We start from the raw sequence: 25639 nt of genomic DNA, 5'->3' as shown, positions 1-25639 counted from the left end.
AATAAACCAAAATTGGTAAATTTCTCTTTTCGTTATATGTTGGTAAAATGACAGAATATTTGTCTGTACTCATTTTGTCTTCAATGATATAATGTTATAACCTAGAATTAATTAGCCAAACCCTATATCCTGGTGTTTACTGAAATTTACGTGTTCGGATTCCTTATGTTTGATACTGTATATAGAGATTTCTTGTTAAAGATTTGTATGATTTTATTATATAAACTATACCCTAGATGATAGAAAGATCAAATACCTAACTGAGTTATACTTCAATTGGAATCATGTAATAAGCTGAAGTTGAAAATTTTGTAAGCTAAAAAAAAAAATTAGTAAAAAAAGGTTTATATATATAGCACTTTCAAATGAATATTAATAAAAGCTTTTTGAAATACCCTAACCACCAATAAATATAAGAGAGTCCTAGTTACCAGATAGAAATTTCGCATTAACCATTAAATGAATAAACTGAAAAATCAAACAAGGAAATAACCAAATATGACTATTATAATACAATAAAAAAGAAAAAAAATGACAAACTCCCATGGGAGATATGGAACAGCTTATTGCTGGTTACCATTTAAATTTAATGAGCTAATTTGGTTTGCGAGCACGTTCAACGTTGGATTTAAGTTTTCTATATTGCCATTCTTAGAGTTCATAGCTTCAGCAGATGCTGGGGCAGAATGAGGCGGATTTGGAATATTTTTCGAATAAGACAGGTAGTTAGTCTGCTGAGGTCCAAAATTAGAATACATGCCAGGAGAATTTAAAACTGATTGCGAATACTTTGGCTGGGATGTCTGCTTTTGGTTCACCTGCTGTTGCTGATGCTGGTGTTGATGGTGCTGTAACATAGCTAGCTGTTGTGCTAAGATTTGGGGCGGTGTACTATTAGTCCCGCGCAAATTGGCATTCGTATTTTGATTTGACAAATGGAGTGGGAATTGTGATTTATTGTTATAATAGTTAGCACCGGAAACATTTGAATTATGACGATGTTGGTTATGGTTCTGTTGTGTTGGCGTCTGAGAAGGCGAATAATGATTTGGGTGGAGAGGCTGAGGTTGTTGTATTCCCATGAATCCATTATTCAAGTTCAATGGCTGGCCACTAGCAGTAGCGGCTGCAATAGCAGCGGCTGTGGAATTAACCGAATGAATATGATTGTTGCTATTGTTATTATTGTTATTGTTATTGTGGTTCGATGAACCAGAATGCTTTGCGTTCCCACATTTCAAACAACATAAATTCTTAGCAAAATTATGATATTGGCAAGAATCATTAGAGCATTTCCAATCACCCGCTCTAAATGGAACATTATTTCCATAATGAGAACGGGAGTTATTATTATTATGGTTATGATTATGGCCACCATGATGAGAATGTGAATTAGCATGTTGATGGTTATTTGAAGCATTAAGCCCATTTCCTCCAAGTTTATGAGAACCAGATGCAAAATTATGATCCTGATAGCTTGAATTGTATGATTGATTGTGATTCAACGCTGCTGCTGCTGCTGCATTAACAACTGCCGCATTAAGGGCCATCTTATCTGAATTATTATTGTTTGGCATAGAGTTATTCGTATTAGTACGACGATTATTAGTCGTATTTCCAGAAAACATAGATTCTTGAATGGTAACAGCGCTAGCAGCAGGGAATGAGCATCTGAAACAAGCAGTTCTCCTTTGAAAATTTGAGAAGCCACATGATGGACATGTCCAATCACCAGGTCTGGGTCTATTTTTAGAAGGTGGGAAGGGTGTTAATAAATCCCTAGCTTTATCTAGCACGCTTGTAGATGAGGCTTGTACTTCGACTGCTCTATCATTCAATGCTCTACCATTCATCGATAACGATTCTGTGGCTTCTTCATGAGTTGCAAATACTGCAAACCCAGAAATGCCTCTTACTTTAAAACCATAACTGTTATTTCCGCTGTTTCCATTGTTGCCAGTATTATTGTTTTTGGCGTTCTTCTCATTTGCATCTACATTCTTCAAAGTCCAAAAAGCAATTGGTCTTCCTCCGTACTGCGTAAACCATGATTCCAATTCAGACTGAGTAGTGTCCCCTGGTAAATTGCTAAGATATAAAATCTTTGACCTCTCAACCAAAAAAACCTTGACATCCTGTCCTGAATCGTGTGGTTTGGTCAAGACCGATGGATGCTCTTCGACCGGCAATGATTTTTTGATTAACTGGACTAAAACCTTGGTGTATACATTTACTGTAGTTTTTGTCTTTGTCTCTTGACCCGAATTTAAATTCAAATTAGAATGTGAGTTCAAATTTGGATTAGTCAATGGCTCAGAAAAAAAACTAGCACTTGATGCAGATGATGCCGAAGAAATTGCAGTTGGTGGTGGAGTTGACGAGGATGATACTGGTGTTTCGATCCCCTCATTAGTGTCAACCTCCACTTCTAAAGCCGTAATAATATTAGACAAAGACGACGCAGTATATGATAATGCTTCTGGGTGTGATGTTTGCCACTTAGCGTACTCATTTTGTATATCAAATATCCTTGGGTGCTGCAAATATGGAGGTAATACTACTGACTTGTCTCTTGCTTCCCTTGGTAATTGGACTCGAATTTTGCTCACGTCGAACGTTATCAATGAAAATTCCTTATTCTTCAGAATTACATTTTCTTGCATGTAGTTATCAAACTTACTAATAGCATCCTTGAATGATCCGGCATTTCTAACATGTTCCCACGTAATTTTATGAAGTTGTGAACAGTATTGAGTTATTGGAGTATTGATCGGTCTCACCAATACTGATTCCTGGTACGTATTTTCTAGCGTGATTGCATCAACAACAGACCAAGCAAACTCAATCAACTCTGTTGAATCCTTAGTGACATAAGTAGTCGATTCATCACACGTCGTGGCAATGTGTACAACTACGTATATATCACTCATAATGTATAAGCCAACGTCTATCAACCTTAATCACCCAATAGGCTATTTGGAAAAAGAAAAATAATAAGTACCAGGTACTAACTTTTCGACGTTGAAAAACACGCTCATCACGTGAATTTCTTCACTTTTTAATGCCTGTTGAAGACAGTAGAAGCACTACGAAGTGAATCAAGAGGGTTATGGTCGAGGTAGAGCGTGTGTTTTATTGCTAAGAATCATTATTTGGAAGATGTTTTGGTGTTGTTGTTGGAATTTGTGCCAAAATCAAGTCGTATTTTCGATACACTTGGAGATTTTTCATTCACTATTATCCTAGACAATCTGCAAGTTTTTATGACAAGATGGTAACAGCATCATCTATCCGTGTAGTAATATGTATATAGATGTCAACTGGATAGTAAAAAGTCCATGTTGTCGATTTGTAGCAAAATAGGTAGACTTCCACATTAGGCAATATTTACGATCAATATAAATGCGATTGGTTTTGAGGACAATATAAGAGAGATAAATATAAACGAATAAATCAGACTACAAAGTATATCATTTAATGAATATAGACCCACCAATAGATGATCCCACAGCCTTGAGAGGGTCACAAAGAGTGTTCAAAACACAATTGGTTATATGCTTGTGGATTGGTATATCATCATTTGTTCTATTTTGTATCTTAAGATACAGATGGCCACATATTTACGCTGTACGAACCTTGCGGAAGAGAACTGAAACAATAAAGCCATTGCCAAACAAAATATTTGGATGGGTTGTTAACGTGTATCGAATTACTGACGAAGAGGTATTGCAATTTTCGGGATTAGATGCATTTGTATTCCTAGCCTTCTTTAAAATGGGGATCAAAATCTTTTCTTTGCTAGCGGTTTTGGCTATCCTTGTGTTGAGTCCTATAAGATACTACTACACGGGTAATTTTGATAAGGATAATATTGTTTGGTCTGTTGCAAGATCGTTTATTACATTCAATTTTGATAATCCTACACCGCCTGATCTAAATGATGATTTTCCAAACTATCTTTGGGTTTATCCGATATTCACCTACGTTTTTTCGATTATTGTTTACACTAGTATATACGAATACACTGACAAAGTGTTGAAGACTAGACAGAAGTATTTAGCCTCTCAGAATTCGATTGTGGACAGAACGATCAGGTTAGATGGTATCCCCAAAAAGTTGATTAGAAATAATAATCCTACGATTTTGAAGAACTTCATCGAGGATTTGGGAATCGGAAAGGTTATGGATGTGAAGTTAATTTATGATTGGACTGACCTAGAAACTCTTTTCGAAAAACGGAAAGTTTTACTTGATAAATTAGAAAACTTATACGCGTCAGTTTACGGATTATCAATCGATATATATACTCAGAAGAAAATACCATCCGTTTTGCCAAAAAATGCTATAGATTCAGTTGTTGATTCACCAAAAGGAATACGAATGAAAGCAAAAATTAACAAGCTCTCAAATACAATTATTGAACTCGATGAAGAAATTAAAGGAATTCAAGGAAAGTTTGATCCAATCACTTCAACAGTTGAATTGCAAAATACTAATTTTAAACAAATATCTAGTGCTTTCATTACAATGGATTCGGTTGCTTCTGCGCAGATGGCAGCCCAAACCGTCTTAGACCCAAGAGTTCATAAATTAATTGTTAAATTGGCTCCGGCTCCAAAAGATATTAAGTGGAGAAATTTTAAGCTAACTCGTTATGAGAAATTATTAAAATCATATGTGATTACTTTTATAGTAATGTTGAGTTGTGTGATTTTGCTTTTTCCTGTTTCGTCCTTAGCGGCTTTAATTAATGTCAAAACAATTACTAAACTTTGGCCAGCATTAGGAAATTTTATAAGCAAATCAAAATGGTTAACCACTTTTGTTACTGGTATTTTACCTCCACTTTTATTCTCTTTGTTGAATATTCTGCTTCCTTATTTTTACAGATTCTTATCTCAAAACCAAGGTTATTCATCAAATAGTGATATTGAATTGTCCACATTGCTGAAGAACTTTTTCTATTTATTTGTCAATTTATTTTTGGTTTTTACTTTTGCGGGAACATTTTCTAATTATTGGTCATTCCTAAGCGACACGACAAAAATTGCCTATCAATTGGCTAGCTCGTTGAAGAGTTTGTCATTATTCTATGTTGACTTGATCTTGTTGCAGGGTTTAGCGATGTTTCCAGTCAGATTGTTACAAATTGGAGATGTTGTGATTTTGAATGTTATTGGCAAAATATTCTTGTTAAAAAATATGATTCTTAAGACACCACGAGATTATAGATTTTACTACTATACACCACCTATGTTTGACTTTGGATTGCAATTGCCTCAGCATATTTTAATATTCATTATAATATTGATTTATTCTGTTGTCTCTACTAAGATTGTTACTAGCGGATTAATTTACTTTATTCTAGGATATTTGGTTTATAAATATCAATTAATTTATACCTGTGTTCATCCACCACACTCTACTGGTAAAGTCTGGACAATGATATTCAGGAGATTGATGTTAGGCTTAATATTATTCCAATTGTTCATGTGTGGTACTTTAGCATTGGAGGGAGCTATTCTATTAGCATTATTGAGCTCTCCATTGGTTTTCATTACGTTGGTGATCACATGGAATTTCGAGATACATTATTTACCTCTTAACAAGTTTATTGCCTTAAGAGCAATTCAGAATCCATATGATTTTGATAAAGAATTTGACGATGACCGCCTGGAGATCTCGAATTCGAATAACCAAAATCAAACGGAGGATGCTGGAGAAGCTGACGAGAGGTCACTTTTAATTCAAGGAAGACATTCAGTTGATAATTTTCACGAATTACGAAGAAGACGATCAACGATTGATGAAGAACGAGAACAATATACAGATTATACATATCCCTATCTAATTGATCCATTATACGGACCATGGGTTGGGTTTGAAGGTGACTACATTTCAATGGTGGAATATAATAAAACCTTCAATGATATCGACAATTTAGAAAATGGCGATATTAGTATAATTTCGACTACTGAAAGGGAAATAGTTTTGAAGAAAAAGTTGAGAGTTTCTGAATGGGAATGAGATTTTTCGCATCTAAAATCAGCTATGTTTTAGTCATATAATTTCACGTAGTCAGTATTTTTCTTGCTACTCTTTTAGTTGCCATTGCGTAATGTAACTAAAAAATATTTATATTATTACAATTAACCATAGAAAGTCATAAGAAGAACTAAATATATAAGAATTAAATAAGAAGAGTTGAGGCTAACCTTTCGCTCTTCTAATCATTAAACCGATTTTGCTGAAAATTATATTGCGATTGCCGCAAACCCGCAACCTTTTAACACCTAGACTTACTATATTTTGTATTTATTATTTGCTTGCTTCAGTTTTCTGATGACAGATATGCTAGCTAGCTTTTCCTTCTTTAAATTCTTATCTGTAATGTAATCTGGCCTTTCTGATGAATAATCACATTCAATTCCTAGTTTTGCACAGCTTGTACAAAAGGGTCTTGTTTCATCGCACTTAAGATGCTTTATTCGACAAATCCAACATCCATTTTTTGACCTCGGAAGTAATCTTCTTCTGGTATACTTCTTCGGTTTGTCTAAACCAGTCTGTGTACTCAACAAACTATGTGAGCTTTTGCTAGGAGTCAGTCTCTCCAGTGTAGACACCAGAAATTCATTAAACAATGGATAAGTTTTTCTTCTTCCTTCTTCTAGACGTTGAGAATTGCTAGAAGATGGGAAGCTTTCAGAGTTATGATGCACTATTTTTGGGTTGGGTGTCTGAGGATCAACCCGTAAGTTTGTATTGCCGCTGAAATCAGCACCCTTGTATCTATTGTATATTGGAGAAGCGCCTGCCCAACTAGGCGATTCAACAGAGGGCGAAGAACTTGTAGTCGATGTTGCAAAATTTGTTGGCATCATTAGACTTTTCTTACTATCTAAGGATGTGTTAAGCTCGTTCAATGACTTTTTGTTGATTTTAGAGTTTGAATTGCCAGACTTAATTGCTGGTGGAAATGCGGACAAACTGGTCAGATGTTTTAATGATGAACCCATCATAGGTCTAAAATACTCTTCAGTTGCAGAATTTGGAGTGAAACTTGAAGTATCTGAAAATGAAGAAGTAAAAGTGTCGTTGATGGTTGCATTGTAAGGAGAGTGACTAATTCCAGCATGGGCATTAGGAGTTGGTACTAAACAGTTTTGAGATCCAGCATAATCGAAAGGATTACTTATTGAATCTGGTATGGATTCTAAAGAAGGATTTGCTAGTTCAAAATCAAATTTATTATAAGTAAAGTCTGCAGATTGTGGTTTGGAATACTGAGAGTCAATGAGGCCCAACGATGAAATATCATCAAAATTAAAGATTGATTGATGATGTGTAGATTGTTGGACATTATTTTTGATATTATCAGCTGAAGCGACACCTTGTAGGTTGCTATAAATAGTATTGTAGCCTGTATTAGTGGTGTGATCTTTCTGGTATTGTTGTAAGTTTGCGTGATTCTGTTCCTGTTGCAATTGTTGTAATTGTTGTAGTTGACGTTGTTGTATGATTAGTAACCTTTGTTGTTGTTGTAGTTGTTGCTGCTGTTTGTTATACTGATGTATATACAGCTGGTTATGCACTATTGGAGGTGCGTAGTCCAATGGATCTAATCCAGAGTCCCCTATGTATATTTGGTCATATTTAGAATGATTATTATTACCCGTTATTGGAATTGGTGGTGACGCTATATGTTCATTAATATTGGAAGATTCACCTGCTTCAAGCCCCGAATTGGGGGAATTAACTAGCGATTTCACCATCTGTGTAAGTTTCTCAGCACGTATGTTTAAGCGCAAAGCACAATCCAATGCTTTGTGTGTGGAGTCAGTTTATTACTCCTTTTGCAAAATGAGATCTATAAAGACTACTCTTTTTCTGTGTCTGCTCGTATGAGTCAACTTGAAGCAGCGGATTTAATCTACCTTACGTTTTACACTGAGCCCAATGCTATCGTTCTTGAAAACTTTTTCACAAATTTTTCAAATTTACTCCAAGCCTTTACTAATTTATTCAGCTCCTCTATCTAGTCAATTATTCCGATTGCAATTAAATCCCTGTACTCAATTGCTTTGACTGATATTCACTGGCATTCGTAAGTCAGCTAGAATGTGTATATCTACTTCTAAAAAAAATTTGCCCTATTATTTGGAAATTATATAGCCTTAAAATTTTTTTGATAAACGATCTTTTTCTCAATCTGTCTTCGATACTGCTACCAAATTTTTTAACAATCTTAATTTCAGACATATGAGACAATTATTATTAAGCATTCCCAAACGCATACCCACATCTTTAATTGTAGCACACAATAAGGATACTATTGGTTATGCATTCAAATTAACTTTACATCATAAGCATTTGCATTTCCCCGAGAGAGCTACTCACAAGCGTTTAACCCTTTTCATCACTATCGTACATTTCTCCCAAAACGGTGTCACCGGTATATGTACAACATGCATGGCATTGTAATCATGTGCAATGTATACTCAATAACTCCGCAATTCACAATCCGAAAATCGGAACTAGCCACGATTTTGCAACTCATGCACAATAAGTACCCGAGGTAGTATTTTGAAGACTGCTGCCAGTGTGCTGCTTCTAGGTTGACGAAAGCTTATCTTTTGTACACATTGGACCAATATTCATAACGCTTGAAGAAGACATTTCACTCAGGCACTACGTCATATGCGACATTTTGATATTATGTGAAACAAATGCCATATCCACAAGAAGTGCATTTGCAGTAAGTAGTAAGAAGCAGATATTATTAAGCGGATAGCCAGTGAAGGTACGGTATGCGGTCTTTGATGCTCGATAATCAGGTACCATCAGACCAATTGAAACCCAAAGGGCATCAAGAACATGGGGCTGGCAAAATAAATCGGTTATGCACGACTTGCCGATCCTACGCGAGCGAAAATTTTTCCTGATGGGAGTGGGCATTTAACGAGCGAAACATTTTTTGGATTATAGTAATTTGTTTCTTCTTCTTCACATATTTTACCAACTTCCGGATTACCAGCAAGACTAAGGTACCTCTGTTTAGTTAAGCAAAAATGGCTGGAAGGAGATTACAAAGACTAGCCCGTTGTATATAATCCGGTATTAGGAGCTACGACTGAACGGAGAATGGGTACTTGTACACATTTTTCATTGAGTTGTACAGCCAATTATAATACCAGGTTCGCTTGATGGGCACATCAAACCACGTAGGTGTATAATAGATGATGACCGTCTATGGGAATCATTGTTGTAGTGTATTTTAATTGTCAACTCTATTGGCTGATTTTGAAAGCCGCTAACAGCTAGCCTCTAGTTAGGCGGAGTTTCTGTACATAGCAACCGATTGTTACGCATTCTTTATTGTCGAGAAAGCACTGTTCTTTTAACGGTTTGTTACACTATGCGAAATGCAATATGTGAGCTATTGATGAGCCAGTCCTGCATGTTTGTATATATTGATCTTAGGTTGCACTGGATATCAACAACTGATATAAATCAAAACATCAACCAACAACAGATAAATTTATTCATTCTATAGATATACAGCAATCATGGGTAGGTTGAGACGCTTTGTAAAAGGAGAATCACTAGAGATTTCAGCACCTACAAATGTCCAGCAGTTTGTTCGCAGCTTCAACCATAGCGTTATCGTTGTCTGTATACACGGCTTTAAGGCTGAAAACAAATACGAATTGACTACTCACAAGGGGAATATTTTGAAAGTATTGGAACGTCCTGGAAATGGATGGCTTTTAGTACAATTCATAGATACAGTGAACAAATACGGCTTGATACCAGCAAAATATGTTGATATAGCAGTCAATGACCCTTTGAACCCAATTACATTACAATGGTTACATCAAATTGATGAACTATCATCGATTACTAGCGAACCACATAGCCGGTCTAAAGATTTAAGCAAGGCTGATGGTTCACCTATTTCAACTCATACCAATACATATCCGAAATCTGCGACAATTTCCAATGTTCTCTTGCTAGAAAATAGATACTGGTACAGATTGGACATAAAATATTCAGATAAAAATAAAACATATCTACCTCGGTACTATGAAGATTTCTATAACTTGCATGGATCATTATTAGATATGGTCGGTAAAACAGATACCCCATCATCATTGCCCAAATTACCTGAACCCATTGCTTGTACAACACCGTCACAATCAAATGTTTTGAATGAAGTGTTACTAAATCGCTGTAATGATTTAAGCATTTACTTAAATCATTTCTTTGCTGACAAGAGATTCCGAAAGTCGAAAGTTCTACATGAATGGTTGAATATTTCCTACCGAGATTTAGGAGGTCTAATAGGTCATCCACATTCTAATTATACTAATGAGGAAATTTCAAAGAGAATTCTGCCATACTCTGTTGACATTATAACTGACATGACTTCAAGGAACCACAACAATGATCATGTCATAGTAAGCAAACCTACGTCATCAACATATTCTAAAACGTATAATTTCAATTCAAAAAATCAATTAGGAGAAAATGGTTCATACAAGTCAATTCGATGCCCACCACCAAAATTGACTGTAAACACTTCAAATCATAACTATAATAATTCAGTTGGTTCTCACTCCGAAACCTCGATTTTTTCAGATGTTGATTCTGCGAAAACTCCTGATACTCCATTCTCATTTTCACATTCTCAATATATATTGAAAGATAATTATGTCAAAGTGAAAGTCATCAAACCAAATGAGGACATTGTTGTCCTAAAAATTGACCGGAATGATATTAAGTCTGCCGTCGATTTGAAGAGGTTGGTAAGCGCGAGAATTTCCTACGAAAATTTACATATCAAATTACAAGACTTTAAATGCATCGATTCACCCAGTTACAATTTCAACCAAGTTTTAAACGAATCTGAAAAGATCGTTCTTAAGGCAGCATGAATTTCAACATATATATCAAACTACGATAAATGAACCATATTCTTTAATTAATAATTCAGACCTTGTTGTAGCATTTATTTTAATACCTCACGTTATCTTTGCGATATCTAGCATACATCCTGTTTATTATTTTCGCTCCCATCAATTTACACATAAACCTTTCGGCCAAAGTTCTGTCCATGCACTTATATTTATCCATCCCGCAGTACACCTATTATCCATAGGGCTTGCTTGACTACAATTGATCGTTAACAAACCAACCTAAATTGTTATTGGAATGCAGTCAAGTTCAGTATAAGTTGAATGCACACAAAGTACATATTCAATGCAGACGCACAATCATATGTCGGATTTAACTTCAATTTAGGTACGAATTTTATTCAGGTACTCTAACCTTTCCACTCGTGGTTAACGGAACAAAATTTTACTGGGCGTAGCAAAATAGGGGGAGGTCGGAACTCAACCCCGGAATTAGGATATGCTACCATAGGCGATACCAAATTTTGTCTGATAAAAAAAGTCAGAACAGTAACTAATTCGGATATTGAATCAGCAGATTTCCTTTAAGGTTTTCGGCGTTTATGTAAGGTTTAACCTCAAAAAAAAGGGGTGGCTGCTGTGCTGTAGTTCTTTAGGATACTAGAATAGAGAATGTAAACTCATCGCTTGCCAGAGCTAAAGATTCTTATGACAAAGTTAACAGATGTAATATTTCGCCTATGTAGGGCCACAAACGCACGGGATTTACCGATTTTCAGGCCAGCAAAAGTCCTTATTGTCACATAATTTCGTTTAGTTTGTGGCATCTTGTCGTCAATATGCCGTTGAAAGTAGCTGGTCACAGAGCCCTAGACGCACGGCATAAGTAGGAACCGTGTGGCTTGTGATGATTAAAACAAAAAAGTTTGGAAAGCAAATGTGAGACGAGACAAAAACTGGAAAGAATTACTAGCTCGTTTGTTGTTGCATGAATCCACAATTTGGGTCAATGTCGCAAAAGCCAAAGAAATAATTGCAAAATCGAGCAGTTTTGTAAAAATAATTGGAAACTACTCCAAAAAAAAAATGCCTGAGAGTTTTTTATTTCTTTAGAAAATATTTTTCTAATCGAATTACTTTTGTCTTTTACTCTATAAAGTTTAGAAAAGTGGATGGATTTCTGAAATGTTAAGCCTCTAGGTTTCAAATCCTTACACGTTAGAGAGATAAAGTCATTATATTCAGCCCTTCGAGTCGCAATCAAGTAAAATACCAATAGACGTCCTACAGCCTTTCGATAATTTCAATATCCAATATGCTTTATGGAAATCTACACGAAGCCTTATGAAGGTCTGAGGCCATGGTCTGATATAAGTTCAAACTTATTATTTCATTTAAAACTTTGGTTTAAAGTGAATCAAACTCACGTGACAATATTTAATTTAATTCATTTGTTTAAGTTTTATCCTAATCAAGAAATTTATAAACATTACCAATTTATAATTATGGACCCATGTTTAATATTAAATATCTCTATTTTACGCTAAATTCTTCGTTATAAAATAATAGCTTATACAATTAATGTTGTTTGAATTTAAGCTTAAGAAAAAGGGTCTCGATGAATTGAGACCCATCAATAATGAGATTGAATCTACTGAAGATGCCGATAGTACTACAGATGAAAGTTCCATTTTTGACTCAATTGCTACAAATAACTCTATAAGCGTCATAAGTGAAGACAATGAAGAGAAGAAGACATCCTTCAGACCTATTAGCTGCTATAATACTCCTCCTTTATCGAATGAAAGCTTAATTTACCAAGTCTTTGAGAAGCAACCAAATCGAGACTTAGTAAAGAAGAACTCTTGGGTAGGAAGATCAGTTTCCGCTTCATTGAAGAAAAAAGAAGTTGTTTATCAAAACAATAAATCCCAGAACTATCCTAAGGATTATGAATATAGTTCAATTAATAATGAAACTAGAAGGAATGAGTTTTGTCAAAGCGTAGAAAATAGCTATGGAGATGATACGGAAAATTCTATAATAGGTGGAAACAAGGAGCTTGATACTTCAGATTCAGATAATCTAGAAGATAGTTCGTTTTCATCAACTTCAACCAATTTTCATTCGCAGGAGGCACAAAATATTTCTTGCTCAACAATAGACTCCAATAACAGAAAACCCAGAATTTCCAGACAGAGACAAAGGTTTGATCAAAATACTTTGAAAAACAGATTTTCATTCTTGCAACCCATAAGTTCAAGTATGAAGATAAAAATCTACATTAGTGAAAAGGACGAATTTGAAGAAGTAGTTGTAGCTTTGAAAGTTCAAAAAGAACATCTACAAGATATAAATGAGTTGATTGACGTTATAATACAAAAACTAGCTAGTCAGCGCTCGGCTATAAAGAGGGATAATGTCAAATTGTACCTTCTTTTTAAAAAAGAAAGTATCAGACCTATTCCGCTTCCAATGACGCCTAGTGAGACCCTCAATGGTTCTACCCTAAACTCATTTGACAAGACTAGTCTAATAATGGATTATTTATCGGGAAGAGATAAGCTCTACATTAGAGCAGTAGTTTGAATAAATATGTAGCTGGTCTTCATATGTTTTTCCCCATAATATTTATTTTGTATATTAATATATCTGTCATTTTCTTTCGGGTAAATATTTATAGCCAGTAGTTTAATATTCGTAGTAATACTTTAATTAAAAACGTGGAACAACATGAATCCTAAAGTAGAAGTAAAGGAGATATGACAGGTATCTTCAATATGGATGATGATGATGATGACTTATCAATGAAGTTAGAGAAAAAACTTGATTTGAATTATAGGTTGGTAGATCAGAATGGTATATCCGCAATAGAGGAAGATGACATGCATGATACAGTTGGTGAATTACCACGGCCAATACCAGTGAAAACTACAAGAAGAAATAGTATTCCATCAACTTTCAAATCCTCTTCCTATGAAATTGATATTCATGAATCTTATGTATCATCATTGAATAATACAAATAACTTCAAAAATTATAAACCAAAATTGTCTGATTTCGAACCGATAAAGGTGCTAGGTAGGGGTGCTTATGGTAAAGTCATATTGGTCAGGGAAATTTCAACAAACAGATTATTTGCACAGAAGCAACTCAAGAAAGCGTCGTTGGTTATAAATGAAACTAATGAAATACATCAGGTAAACTATAACAGAACAATAAACGAAAAATCCATCTTGGAAATGGTTAATCACCCCAACATAGTCAGTTTGTATTATGCATTTCAGGATAATGATAAAGTTTATTTAATTCTAGAATACCTTAGTGGAGGAGAATTGTTTCATCATTTAGCTCAGGAGAAGTTTATGAGCGAGAAGAATGCTGCTTATTATATTGCACAAATAATTTTGGCTTTAAGATATTTGCATAACAATCTTGGTGTCATATATAGAGACTTGAAACCTGAGAATTGTATGTTAAATTCGTATGGTAATTTGGTTTTGACAGATTTTGGTTTATCTAAAGTTTCTACAACAGATGAGAAAAAGCACTCAATGACAGGTACAGTTCAATATATGGCACCAGAGGTTTTGAAAAACGAACCATACACTTACTCTGTTGACTGGTGGTCATTAGGCTGTGTTGCCTATGATTTATTGACTGGTTCACCTCCATTTAATGGTAACAATAATAAAAAAATCATGGAGAAGATTATTTCCTCGAAAAAGACTTTAAAATTTCCTTTCTATCTTTCATTAGATGCAAAAGATTTGTTGAGAAAACTATTACAACCTAATCCAGAGAAGAGATTCAATATTGATAATGATTTTGATCTGTTAAAGAGACATCGTTTCTTCAGACATATTGATTGGTCACTATTGGAAAGTCCAGAATATCAATTAGAGACATTGCCGCCTATATTACCTATTATAACTGACCCTATATTGGCTGAGAATTTTGATGAAGAATTTACTGAGATGTCTTTTACTCCCCCGACCAATGAAAATATCAAAATTCGTGGTGCAACTGGAATCAATCAGTCCGATATATTACATATTAAAGACTTTACATTCACTAATGATAGCTACTTGAACTCAATATTTAACGTATAGAATATATATTTACTGATAGAAGAACTTTGATAGAACTTTAATTTTACATTTAATTATATTGGTAGAAATATCAATGAATTTCACGATCATACATGTCAATATTTACGTGTTATTGATACCCAAACGAAACAATAGAGTAGTACCAACAAATATACTCACATTAATCAGAAGTTCAACAATCAATGAGAATTTAACACTTTTCTTAAAGTGTTTGTCGTGAAGAAAGTTCCGATTGAAAAGCTTTATTATCAAGATAGTAATAATGATGAAATAAAAATGCAAAAATGAATTATTAAAAAATGGGTATGCATATATCAAAAATGTGCTTAAATTCCAAACATAATTGCAACTGAAAAAAACAATAAAGAGTTTGGTATTAAATTCAAAAATCGTAATTCCAAAAGTTTCAAATATCGGATCAACCGATATTTGAAAAGTGTCATAAGTATAGTCGAAGTAATTTTCAACGAACAATTGGAATTCTTTAATATTATTTCTTTCATTCAAACAAACAGAGCATATCGAAGTGTCCATTGACGTTTGGGATTCTAGATCTAGTGCTCCATAAGTTAATCTTGGCAGACTATACTGCGAAAGTAAAGCCTCTGAAGAATGCAAAGTTTCAGAATCCGTGGCGTTTTCGTTGAGTTGGTAAGATGATAACTTATTCTTAATCGCTGGGTCGAAATTTCTGTTCTTGGTTAAGGGACGGGTATCTTTGTTTAACTCTTCACTCTCTTGAGGAATAGGTTGAAACGGTAATAACCAGGCGAAAGAATTTATACATGAAATGAAGACTGACATACAATTAGGAGTAGTATCATATTGCTTGTTACCGTTGTTTGGAATAAAGTATGAATGTTTTTCGAGTCTCGAATTAGAATTTTGTATGTAATTGTTTTCGTCTTTTCCGACATCATACAGGAGACAATTCTGTTCTATATCTGAACGTAATGGCTTGTCGCTGAGATTGCTTTCCAATGTTGGTGGGTCTTCGTCATCTTCTAAATCATCAATAGATACTTGTACAACATCATCTGTATCTAGATGGTAAGTATTCTTTGGGGATATCGAGTAAAGTTTGTCAACTAGATTGTAGCATGATTCTAAATCAACCGATATCATATCAGATTTGATTGATGATGCTTTCTTGATACCTAAAGATACCCTATCAAACGATGGAACTCTTAATGGCATCGAAATAGCTTCTGCTGGGTTTATTAAAGTGGCAATAGATTTCCTTGAATAAATAGACCGTTTGTCGTCACCCAAAGATTCAGCTAACATCATTGCAGCATCCACTCTAGACTTCTTATTGTTACGTAACGTATTGTCAATTGTAATATGTTCTCGCCACATTCTATGAAAGTTTATGAATTCTTTATAAACCTTTTCATAATTCATGGGAGAGAATCTATACACAAATAAAAAGAATTTGACGAGATTGAAAACCAACACTATTATGGCTACTTGTTTCACACTTATATGAGAAATATCATGTGGCTCGTCTGCATCTCCACGAACATCTTTATTGATTTCTGACGAGCGGACTGAACCACCACTACGATGAGCAATGAAGAAAACCAAACCAAATTTTAGCAATTCTTCAATAATCGGTAAGTAGAACTTATTGAATGCTCCGTTCTTATTCGAATTTTTTTTTTGAATGAATAATGAATTTCCCACAAATGTTACAAATCCAGTAACCCCTAGAAGAAACAATGCCAAAAACGCAGATTCCATTAATTCAACAGATGTTGGAATGTATAATCGACTCAAGTCTCCAATTGTGTATTTGCCTAACCATGTATGTAAATTAACTGTGAAAACGAAACAAGCAGCCTGTATTATGCATAGGATGATGATTGCGTATAAAAATGCAATCGAATTCATAAGCAGCGTGGTGTATTTATACAAGTACAGCGAAGATGACCGCTATGAGGCCTCTCTTTGTATATAATCTTTGGTCTCTTGAAGGCGCTTTGTATAGCAAAATGTAAACATAGATCAAATGTTTTGATTTAGATCTGAACACGATCACGTGAAAACTTACAAAACAGTTTTACTTCAAGACAGAAGATGTTTTAACTTAATTGTCCAGTTATAAAGTATTTAATCGAATTGGGGTAGGAGGCATGATATTTATCTCATAATGGAATTAAATAGATATCTATAATATAATGTTTATGTTAATGACAATAAATTTAAATTCTCATAAATTTAGAAATTTTGCAAAGATAACCTTAATTTCGAGGAACATCCAATAATAAGTTCATTCTGCATTCATTCAGAGAACTTCAGTAGTGACATTAATAGACCTTTTAGGTGCTGATGCATCGATTCTTCCAATGTCTCATATTACCGTAGCATTAGAAAGCTTATCCATATCACGTAAGGCAAATACACGACTTTTTATCTTTAAGACTAAATTGTATAACAAGAAGAATTTATTAAATTGATTTTGTTATTAGTAGTCTTATAGAAATAGTACATACTCAGCGTTGTTGGAGCTTCAAACCTATCTGTTTCAGAAAGACCAATAATGTCAGTTGAGACTGGGTACTAAAGGCCAAGTAAGTGAGCTAATCATACATTCCGACAAGTCTTTTTTCTCTGAAACCTTCCCCCTAAAGGTCGATAGATAACAGCAGACCAATGACTTGATATATGAAATATACACTTGTAATTGAAGTCTTGCTTCATAATTCTGGATGAGACAGAATTTGCATCAGGGTTCGATTACATAAGCAGATAAATCTGAATCTAATCAACTCATTAGTTATCTGGGCTTCATTAGTATAATTGTTTAAAGTAAAGCTTTCTTATTATAATAAACGATTTTGTATTAGAAATGGTCGATTCAAAAAGAGTGATTCCGTTAGAATCTAATCCAAGCATATTCAATTCTTTATCAAACAAATTGGGTTTATCGCCAATACTTCAGTTCCATGACGTTTATTCATTAACAGATAGTGAATTATTAGCATTTCTTCCTCAACCCGTATATGCAATAATTTTGTTATTCCCATTAACCAAGAATTATGAACAATATAGAGAGCAGTCTGATAAAGGAGAGCATGAATATAACAATGAAAGATTTGGTGACATCAAGTGGTTCAAGCAAACTATAGGCAATGGGTGTGGACTTTATGCGTTGCTTCATATTTTGGCCAACTTACCTCATGATTTCATAATTGATAACCTGATTTTAAATAAGTGTCTATTGTCCCAGTTGAGTAAGGATTCAAGTGTGAAGGAAACCGCAAATCTTGTAGAGCAATTAGAAAGAAGTATTCAGCTAGACTCAAACTATGGTACACAAGGCCAAACCGAAGCACCAGATGCAAGCGAATCAGTAGATTTGCACTTCATTACTTTTGTGAAAGGAAAAGATAATCATTTATACGAACTTGATGGAAGAAGAGCTGGCCCTATTGACTTAGGCGTATCAACTAAGGAGAATCATATTCTTGATGACACTAAATTAACCGAAAAGATCCAATTCTATATGGATAATGCAGACGATGAGAATAAGCATAATTTTGCAATGATGGCTATAGGCCCCTCTCTTGATTAAAAAAATTATATGCTGATTATGTATGAATATATATCTAGTAATAATATATATGATTCTTAAACTTGACCCTTAATGTCTATCTTCCTAAAACCATTCTGGACGACAATATTTTGTAAAACACCTCTTGAAGCAGAGCAATCAAAGTCAGTATCCAGCACGAGAAATTGAAGCAAGTTATATTTTGTTAAAAAAGTATTCCAATTATCAATGTCATCTTCTGTCTTGTTCGTAAGTTTCAATTCCTCCACCATGAAAGAAATAGGCAATTTCCTATAACTCTTAGCGATTATGTTTAATGATTTTATTCTTTCTTTACTTACCAAGAAATGTTTTATCAAATGTGCTGCTAGCTTCATTGACGGAATAGATTTGAAATAATCATAAGTGTTGAAGAACTTATGATAGTCACCATTTATTTGATAACTTTGCAAAAGAAAGGCCTTTTCAATACAATCTAATAATTCGATTTGCTTTTTCCCTTTTGGTTTGGGAGTATTGGAACATAATTCTAATTTTAGCTTGTAAATTTCTGAATAGTTACCCATCATTAGCATGTAGATAATTCTGTAGCATGTGAACTCCAACTCCACGGTGTATACATTATTTGATAATGCTTTATCAGATTTTTTCTTAAGATAGTACAAGTATTTTAGTTGTGATTGACACTGGTTGAATTCTCCTAAATCATTATTTTCAATTGCTATTCTTGCATGAGTTTCGTATACTTGCATTGCAAAATCATTCTTGATATGCTGAACTGTTAAGTCTTGTCTTATGGATTTGAATTGATTATTGACATATGAATATCCTGTCTGCGAATCTTTCTTGTACTTATCTAGAATAAATTTTACGCTTTTCTCTAGCACTCTCTGAGGTCTTACCCTATATGGATCTGGTTCTGATGTCAACCTTAGATAATGCTTTTCTAAATCTTCACATTTGCCTATGATTACCTTGGTGCTACTTGTTTCACTTGTTCTTTTAAAAGGTTCAGGAGTGAGAGATTCAGCTCCAAATCTAGCCATCCTTTGCTTCTTTTTCTCCGCAGAATTGAATTCTGAGTCTTTACCTCCTTTTAGTCCAGCTAGTTCTGTATTTGCCGATTTGTTGGATATGTTAGGTGTTGCAGGTAAGGTCGAGCGAAGTGTATCTGTTGTCATTTGTTTCTTCTTAGTTTTCTGTCTTTTTGGAGGTGGAAGAAAAACTGTACTTGTTGGGGTCTGTTCTTGATTTTTAACCCTTGGCTTCTTAGTTAAGCATTCTAATTCCAATTTTTTGCATGACTTATCTAATATTGGGATCTTTTGAGACTTCCAATCATTTTCCCATATTTTGCCCGTTGATAAGGCTTTCTCCATTAATGATTGTAGCTGAGTGTTAAAAGTAATCTTATCAGCATTACTTAGTAAACTTGACCTTATAAAGCTAGTGTTAACAAATTCTTGTAATGACGGTGGCCAGTTTTGACCAGCTTCTTGGGATTTTATGTTAGTTTGGCCAGAATTGCTGGTGGATGATGCCGGGTTTTGGGATGAGCTTGATGACTTCGAAGAAATATTCAGATTGTTTTTTCCTAGAGTAAGTGAAGGAGTCACTTCATTATATGTACCTCCCATATTATCACTTCGGACTTATCTTATCAAATATACTTCTCTCATGAAAGACCTTCAAATTTCCTGAGTTGATGAGAGCTTACACAAAATTCGCAGATCAACTGGAGTTACGAATTCGTTTATACATTGTTAGATGAATTACACATTGTGATCAGCTGTATATATTTATATAGTTTCGACATAAATGATGAGGTCTGCTATATTTGATAAAGATCCACATCTATTTTCGGAACCGAAGCGACAGTCAAAGTCAAGAAATCTGTTGAAAAATTCATCCCCTAGTATCAGCTCCACTAATTCAACTTTAATCCGTCAAAAATCAAAACCAGCAACTCCAGAATTTGGCGAATATTCCAGAAGTTCAAATGATAACAAAAAGAATACAATCAATGGAACTAATATAGCGTGGAATCTAGATGAAATGCTCAACAGCTACGTTGAGCATCGTGTACTCCCTCCTATATTATCGCCAACAATACCCCAAGGTCAATCTGCTCGAGGGGAAGAGAAATCAGAAGGGAAGGAAATTCTGTTTGTTAATTCGGCAGATTCTCTTGCAAGTGAAAACTTACCTCTTTCGATGCTATCCCCGACATTGCCAGTCATGTTTGATAGTAAAGAAGCCACGCCAAATAGTAATTATCCTAAATTAGTTCAGCCGAAACCCAAGCAAGCAATACTGAAAAGCACACCGAAATTGGTGGATCTGACTGTTAATGAACCTCAATTATCAAGACCTAAAGTTCGCTGGATCGACAAATCACAAGACATACGCCCAAAGTTTTTACTAAGAATTAATTTTCGCAATCAGCCTAAGTATAAGCATAGTTTCAATATTGATAAGCTAGATTCTCCAAAAAAGTACAATGGCCTAGGAATATTGAGCTCGAATAATGAGCCAATAACGAAGGAAATTCAGGAACATGCGTACAAAGAACCAACACAGGAAGCTAAGTCTAAAAAGTCACAAGAGGGAAACGTTTATGTAAAACAAAACGTAAAGCCATTTTCGAAGAAACAAGGTGATAAACAAGAAACGCAACAATTTAGGGATGAACAATTGAAGCAATTGAACAGTGATATATTACAGAAAGAACAAGCTAAGCAAACAGACTTAGAAAGATTAAGAATCCTGAAGAGCCAATCTCCATTAATACTGAATCAACTGAAATTAGCTTTCACTGAAGAGGAAAAAGAGGAATATAAGGCAAATTTGATACTGAAGAAAAATTATTGGATTAAAATCGCCAAACAGACTAAAGCGGAAGCGGATAAAACTAAAGATCCAACATTGTCAATAGTGATAAGTATTGATGCGTTATTGTTGTATATGATTGCATATGACTATGATGAGAAACTGAAATTAATATCAGAAGTATTACCTCTGGAAAGGTATTGGAACTCGCTATATCAGGATTGTACTAACTTGATTGTTCAACTAAAGCAAAGCATACCAAAAAAGATTTCAAATGAAAAATCTAGTTCCCGGATACCTTTAAATGAATATATCCAATCATTTATAGGTATATTATATCAGATGAAAGCACTAATCTTAAAACAAGTTAATTCTGTTTTTCAGAAAGTGATAGATGAGTACATTTTCAAAAAGAATAACAATAACAAAAATGACCTCCTTAATGAACTAAACAATAAAATTATAGAATTACAGCAATCGACCATCAGCAATTATAATAAGGCCATCGCAAATTTTTCTAAGGCAGAATCATATTTTTCTATGACCACACAAGCTTCAGTGAATTTTCCAAAGACATGGTATAATAAATCTCCGCATATAAATCCTATTCAGACTTATGAAACGAGTTTTGTTCCCGGTGGTGATAACTACTTTTTGCCCATAGGAATGTATTCTGAATTAAAGGAAATCAGTGGCTTTATGTTTAGCTGTCTTAGAGAATTTAGTGAGCTATTTCAATGTACTACTAACAATAGTGAGAAATCTGAAACAGCTTATATCTTACAGTCTGGATTGAAAGGTGCACCCACGGACGAAGTTATAATGTCATAATCTTAGAATTGTATAATAAAAGTAATAGATATTTTTTAAATCATTTATTAGTTGTAAATGCTATTTAATGCTATTCATGAAAGACTATAGTGTCAATGTTTATTTTTTATTTTTTGAGGGCATGTACTTTTCTTTATATATCCAGCTATTCCCGATAGATGTAACTCCAAACATTTCACTTAATCTTAGCCAGGCGGCAGCTTTATAATAATCCTTCTTGTGTGATTTAGACTTTGAACACCATATATCTCCTAATTGAATCATTGAATCTATAAAACCCATAGACCCCGCTTTACATAGATATGCAATACCAATTGCTTCGTCCTTAGTTGAAAGACCCAAGCCACTAAACAATGCATTTCCTACTTCGTGATACGATGCACTTACTATATCCAGCTGTGACTTCGAAGTATTGATAATTTTGGTTAGCTGAGATGACTGAAGTTTCGAATAATATCCATATAATTCGTTCGGATCAATTGGCTTATCATTTTTTAATTCATTATTGATAAGAGAAATCATATCTTCAGCTTCCAAATCACTTAATCTTGATGCAATTTGTGGGTTTGTTATCTGGGTACCGGTAAGGATGCATCTACAGAACCATTTTAGGGAATGCCTATTATTTTGTTTCACGCCTTGACCAAACTTCAAAGCCATTCCATATAGATACATTGCTTTAGGGAAATTATACGGCATGCTAGCTGCAATTCGTAATTGATATGATGCCTCCCTGTCTTTTCCCATTTGTCTAAGTTTGATCGCTGATTGCGTACGAGAATTGGGCGACAATTCACCAGCGAGTAACGGTGTTGGAGGCGTGCTTGAATCGGATGCAATTCTATTGGGAGGTGGTGTATTTACCTGTGACTTACCCATGGCTGAGCTTGTAGATACTGACCTGTTTATAGATGATGGTGTTTTTGGAATTGTCCTTGTCCCATCTTTTCCTTTTTTGGATATAGAAATCTTATCCACTGAATCAGAGCTGCTAAAGTTGCTTTCGTCATCAGCATCATCTGTCACATCTACCTTATCACGGTAAGAAAATCCTTTTTGAACAGGGTTCTGCTTATACGAGACTGACTTTGATTTAGGAAAAAATCCAGGCTCTAATCCCGATTGACCTTTTGCAAATGGTTCAACAGATACATTCTTTTCCATTGGAGAATTCCTTGTAAATAGATGAATATCATTGGGGAAGGGCTTAGATGAGTGAAAGTTTTGGTAGTCACTATTATTATTACTTGATGGGGAACTATTGATCGAAGTTAAGTCTGCATGGAGGGAATCTACGGAGGAGTTTTGATTTGGTAACACAATTTTTACTGGACTTGTTTTAAGTTTGGGTCTGTTCACATTTTTCTCACCTGAAGTTCGGTACGAGTTCTGACCTGCCAGTGACCTTTGATTTGCAAAGTTCTTCATATTTAACGGTACTCTTTCTGCATTATTAGCCGAATTTGCAAATATTGGTCTGTGTCTGTCTTGATTCACTGCAGCAGAACGAGATTTGCGCTCATCTGTAGATACATTTACCCCAGCAAGGGCTGGATCATCATCATCAATTCCGAGTCTATCCAATAATCTTCCCGTAGATTGAATGGATATAACACTATCTCGTTGGCTTAGACCAAAATTTATATCGTCATCTTCGTAGAAGTCGTCGTTGTCTAACCCTAAGCGGTCAAGAAGTCTTCCATTAGTGCTTACCGAATCGAACGAGTAAATACTTTCTCTGTCGATATTATTCAAATTTGCATTTGTATTATAACGAGAGTTATTTGGATTCCTATCTGCCCGTCTAGCATTGCTCATTTGTATCTCTAGTTGATGTAACGGCGAATTAATCGAATCATTGTTATCTCTTGGAATGTTCATAATTCTTCCACAAAATACTTCCAGCCATAGAATTCAGATCACTAATCAAATAAATGATTTATCAGGTACAATATAATTTATTAGCGAGTGCCTATATCTTATGAATAGTAGTATATACCAATATAAGGGTAAGATACTTAATGTTACACACAACTATTCACGTATGGGACATTAAGCGTAAAGGGTGTGTCATGTGACGACAATCTTATTATAGCACATTGTATGTTGTAACTACTGTTATTACGGAATCTAACGTTTATTATGTCGAAATATATGCATTCAAGTAGTATTGTATAGAGCTTGTGAAAGAAATATGAAATGAGGTTTCTATCAATTGAACATATGAAAATTCAGGAAGTCTGACTCTGTTGATGAGTGGCTGCAATAACTCATGTACAGACAAAACCTATTTTACCTTAGTCCAACCACTTGCCTTTGAAATATCTACAAAACTATATATCATTAGTATATACATATATAGAAACAATTTACTCACATGTAATCAATACGAATTTTTTTAAGCCATCTTTTGAATTGAGATATTATGCCAATATACCAAGGGCTCCAATGGATCCGTTGAAGACCCATACATATTAATAATTCAAATACTATTTATCCCAGGAACTTGGGACATTCGATTGTTAAACTTGTAATAGTTTACGTTTTATAGAGTTGTAGTTTCAAATCGTTTTCCGGGGTGATGCATTGCCGAACAAGATAGCTAAGCTATTAAGCAAGTTTGCAAGCTAGCTTTAAGAGCCAAAATTTTCTATCAGAGAGAAATGTAGTACAACAATAATATAATGTTGGTTAGTTTCAGTTCTAAGCCGGGAAACGTTCTCCAACAATTACAATTCGTTCTTCAAATGTCTTCGTGGAAGATGCCGCATATTCGATGATGCGGCCCCAAATAAAATTTGGCCCTAAGAACGAATGGCATACTACTGACTCAGAAATGTTTATAATTGGATAGACATCTCATCTTGCTACAACTGAAGTAACTAAAATTATAGAATGGAGGCCGTTATAAGTTCTCATCGTCCTACACAATCTCCTGAAGTCGATCCTTCGACTTTGTCAAACTATACGAATTTTGATGTCAAAGAAACTGATTTACAATTCAAAGTCTTATTCGACGAAGAAAAGGTTGATGGGGTAGTTGTATTTGACTTATTAAGTTTGAATGAAACAGAGGAAGTAGTTTTGGATACTTCATACTTGGAAATACATAACGTAAGGGTGAATGAAAAGGAAATTAGTGAATATCAAGTGAAAGATAGAGCTGAACCACTCGGTTCAGCATTGGTTATCAAATACGCATTCAAAAAGAACGCTTCTGTTAAATTAGAAATTAAGTTTTCAACTACTTCGAAATGTACTGCGTTGCAATTCTTATCGAAAGAAGCTACTGATGGTAAGAAAGCCCCATATTTGTTTTCCCAATGTCAAGCAATTCATGCTCGTAGTCTTTTCCCTTGTTTCGATACACCAGCAGTCAAGACTCCATATAAGAT

The 25639-nt window shown here is 34.6% G+C and overlaps 12 protein-coding genes across 12 annotated transcripts; 7 read left to right on the top strand and 5 right to left on the bottom strand.

The window, feature by feature from the left end:
* Nucleotides 1–563: 563 nt before the first annotated feature.
* Nucleotides 564–2930, bottom strand: NRP1 (Nrp1p; the record flags this gene model as incomplete). The annotated part of the gene is made up of 1 exon (XM_015613638.1): nt 564–2930. One exon carries the CDS (start codon nt 2928–2930, stop codon nt 564–566), a length of 2367 nt encoding a protein of 788 aa, XP_015465545.1.
* Nucleotides 2931–3477: 547 nt separating this feature from the next.
* On the top strand, nt 3478–6027 carry AC631_04808 (uncharacterized protein; the record flags this gene model as incomplete). The annotated part of the gene is made up of 1 exon (XM_015613637.1): nt 3478–6027. One exon carries the CDS (start codon nt 3478–3480, stop codon nt 6025–6027), a length of 2550 nt encoding a protein of 849 aa, XP_015465544.1.
* A 275-nt stretch (nt 6028–6302) lies between these two features.
* UME6 (Zn(II)2Cys6 transcription factor UME6) lies at nt 6303–7775 on the bottom strand (the record flags this gene model as incomplete). The annotated part of the gene is made up of 1 exon (XM_015613636.1): nt 6303–7775. One exon carries the CDS (start codon nt 7773–7775, stop codon nt 6303–6305), a length of 1473 nt encoding a protein of 490 aa, XP_015465543.1.
* Nucleotides 7776–9569: 1794 nt separating this feature from the next.
* AC631_04806 (uncharacterized protein) lies at nt 9570–10937 on the top strand (the record flags this gene model as incomplete). Its single annotated transcript, XM_015613635.1, has 1 exon — nt 9570–10937. One exon carries the CDS (start codon nt 9570–9572, stop codon nt 10935–10937), a length of 1368 nt encoding a protein of 455 aa, XP_015465542.1.
* Nucleotides 10938–12497: 1560 nt separating this feature from the next.
* AC631_04805 (uncharacterized protein) lies at nt 12498–13505 on the top strand (the record flags this gene model as incomplete). The annotated part of the gene is made up of 1 exon (XM_015613634.1): nt 12498–13505. One exon carries the CDS (start codon nt 12498–12500, stop codon nt 13503–13505), a length of 1008 nt encoding a protein of 335 aa, XP_015465541.1.
* A 173-nt stretch (nt 13506–13678) lies between these two features.
* AC631_04804 (putative protein kinase) lies at nt 13679–15028 on the top strand (the record flags this gene model as incomplete). Its single annotated transcript, XM_015613633.1, has 1 exon — nt 13679–15028. The coding sequence occupies one exon, from the start codon at nt 13679–13681 to the stop codon at nt 15026–15028; it is 1350 nt and encodes a 449-aa protein (XP_015465540.1).
* Nucleotides 15029–15130: 102 nt separating this feature from the next.
* Nucleotides 15131–16771, bottom strand: AC631_04803 (uncharacterized protein; the record flags this gene model as incomplete). Its single annotated transcript, XM_015613632.1, has 1 exon — nt 15131–16771. The coding sequence occupies one exon, from the start codon at nt 16769–16771 to the stop codon at nt 15131–15133; it is 1641 nt and encodes a 546-aa protein (XP_015465539.1).
* A 1108-nt stretch (nt 16772–17879) lies between these two features.
* On the top strand, nt 17880–18605 carry AC631_04802 (ubiquitin-specific protease; the record flags this gene model as incomplete). The annotated part of the gene is made up of 1 exon (XM_015613631.1): nt 17880–18605. One exon carries the CDS (start codon nt 17880–17882, stop codon nt 18603–18605), a length of 726 nt encoding a protein of 241 aa, XP_015465538.1.
* A 56-nt stretch (nt 18606–18661) lies between these two features.
* AC631_04801 (uncharacterized protein) lies at nt 18662–20221 on the bottom strand (the record flags this gene model as incomplete). The annotated part of the gene is made up of 1 exon (XM_015613630.1): nt 18662–20221. One exon carries the CDS (start codon nt 20219–20221, stop codon nt 18662–18664), a length of 1560 nt encoding a protein of 519 aa, XP_015465537.1.
* Nucleotides 20222–20405: 184 nt separating this feature from the next.
* On the top strand, nt 20406–22244 carry AC631_04800 (uncharacterized protein; the record flags this gene model as incomplete). The annotated part of the gene is made up of 1 exon (XM_015613629.1): nt 20406–22244. One exon carries the CDS (start codon nt 20406–20408, stop codon nt 22242–22244), a length of 1839 nt encoding a protein of 612 aa, XP_015465536.1.
* A 99-nt stretch (nt 22245–22343) lies between these two features.
* On the bottom strand, nt 22344–24125 carry AC631_04799 (uncharacterized protein; the record flags this gene model as incomplete). Its single annotated transcript, XM_015613628.1, has 1 exon — nt 22344–24125. One exon carries the CDS (start codon nt 24123–24125, stop codon nt 22344–22346), a length of 1782 nt encoding a protein of 593 aa, XP_015465535.1.
* A 1014-nt stretch (nt 24126–25139) lies between these two features.
* Nucleotides 25140–25619, top strand: AC631_04798 (uncharacterized protein; the record flags this gene model as incomplete). The annotated part of the gene is made up of 1 exon (XM_015613627.1): nt 25140–25619. A coding segment is annotated over one exon (480 nt), but the record flags the coding sequence as incomplete, so codon positions are not given.
* Between the last annotated feature and the right edge of the window lie 20 nt (nt 25620–25639).

Source organism: Debaryomyces fabryi (assembly GCF_001447935.2).
Source record: "Debaryomyces fabryi strain CBS 789 chromosome Unknown contig00143, whole genome shotgun sequence".
Classification (NCBI taxonomy): Eukaryota; Fungi; Ascomycota; class Pichiomycetes; order Serinales; family Debaryomycetaceae; genus Debaryomyces; species Debaryomyces fabryi.
The sequence above is the reverse complement of the archived record's forward strand: the minus strand, read 5'-3'. Positions and strand labels throughout refer to the sequence as shown.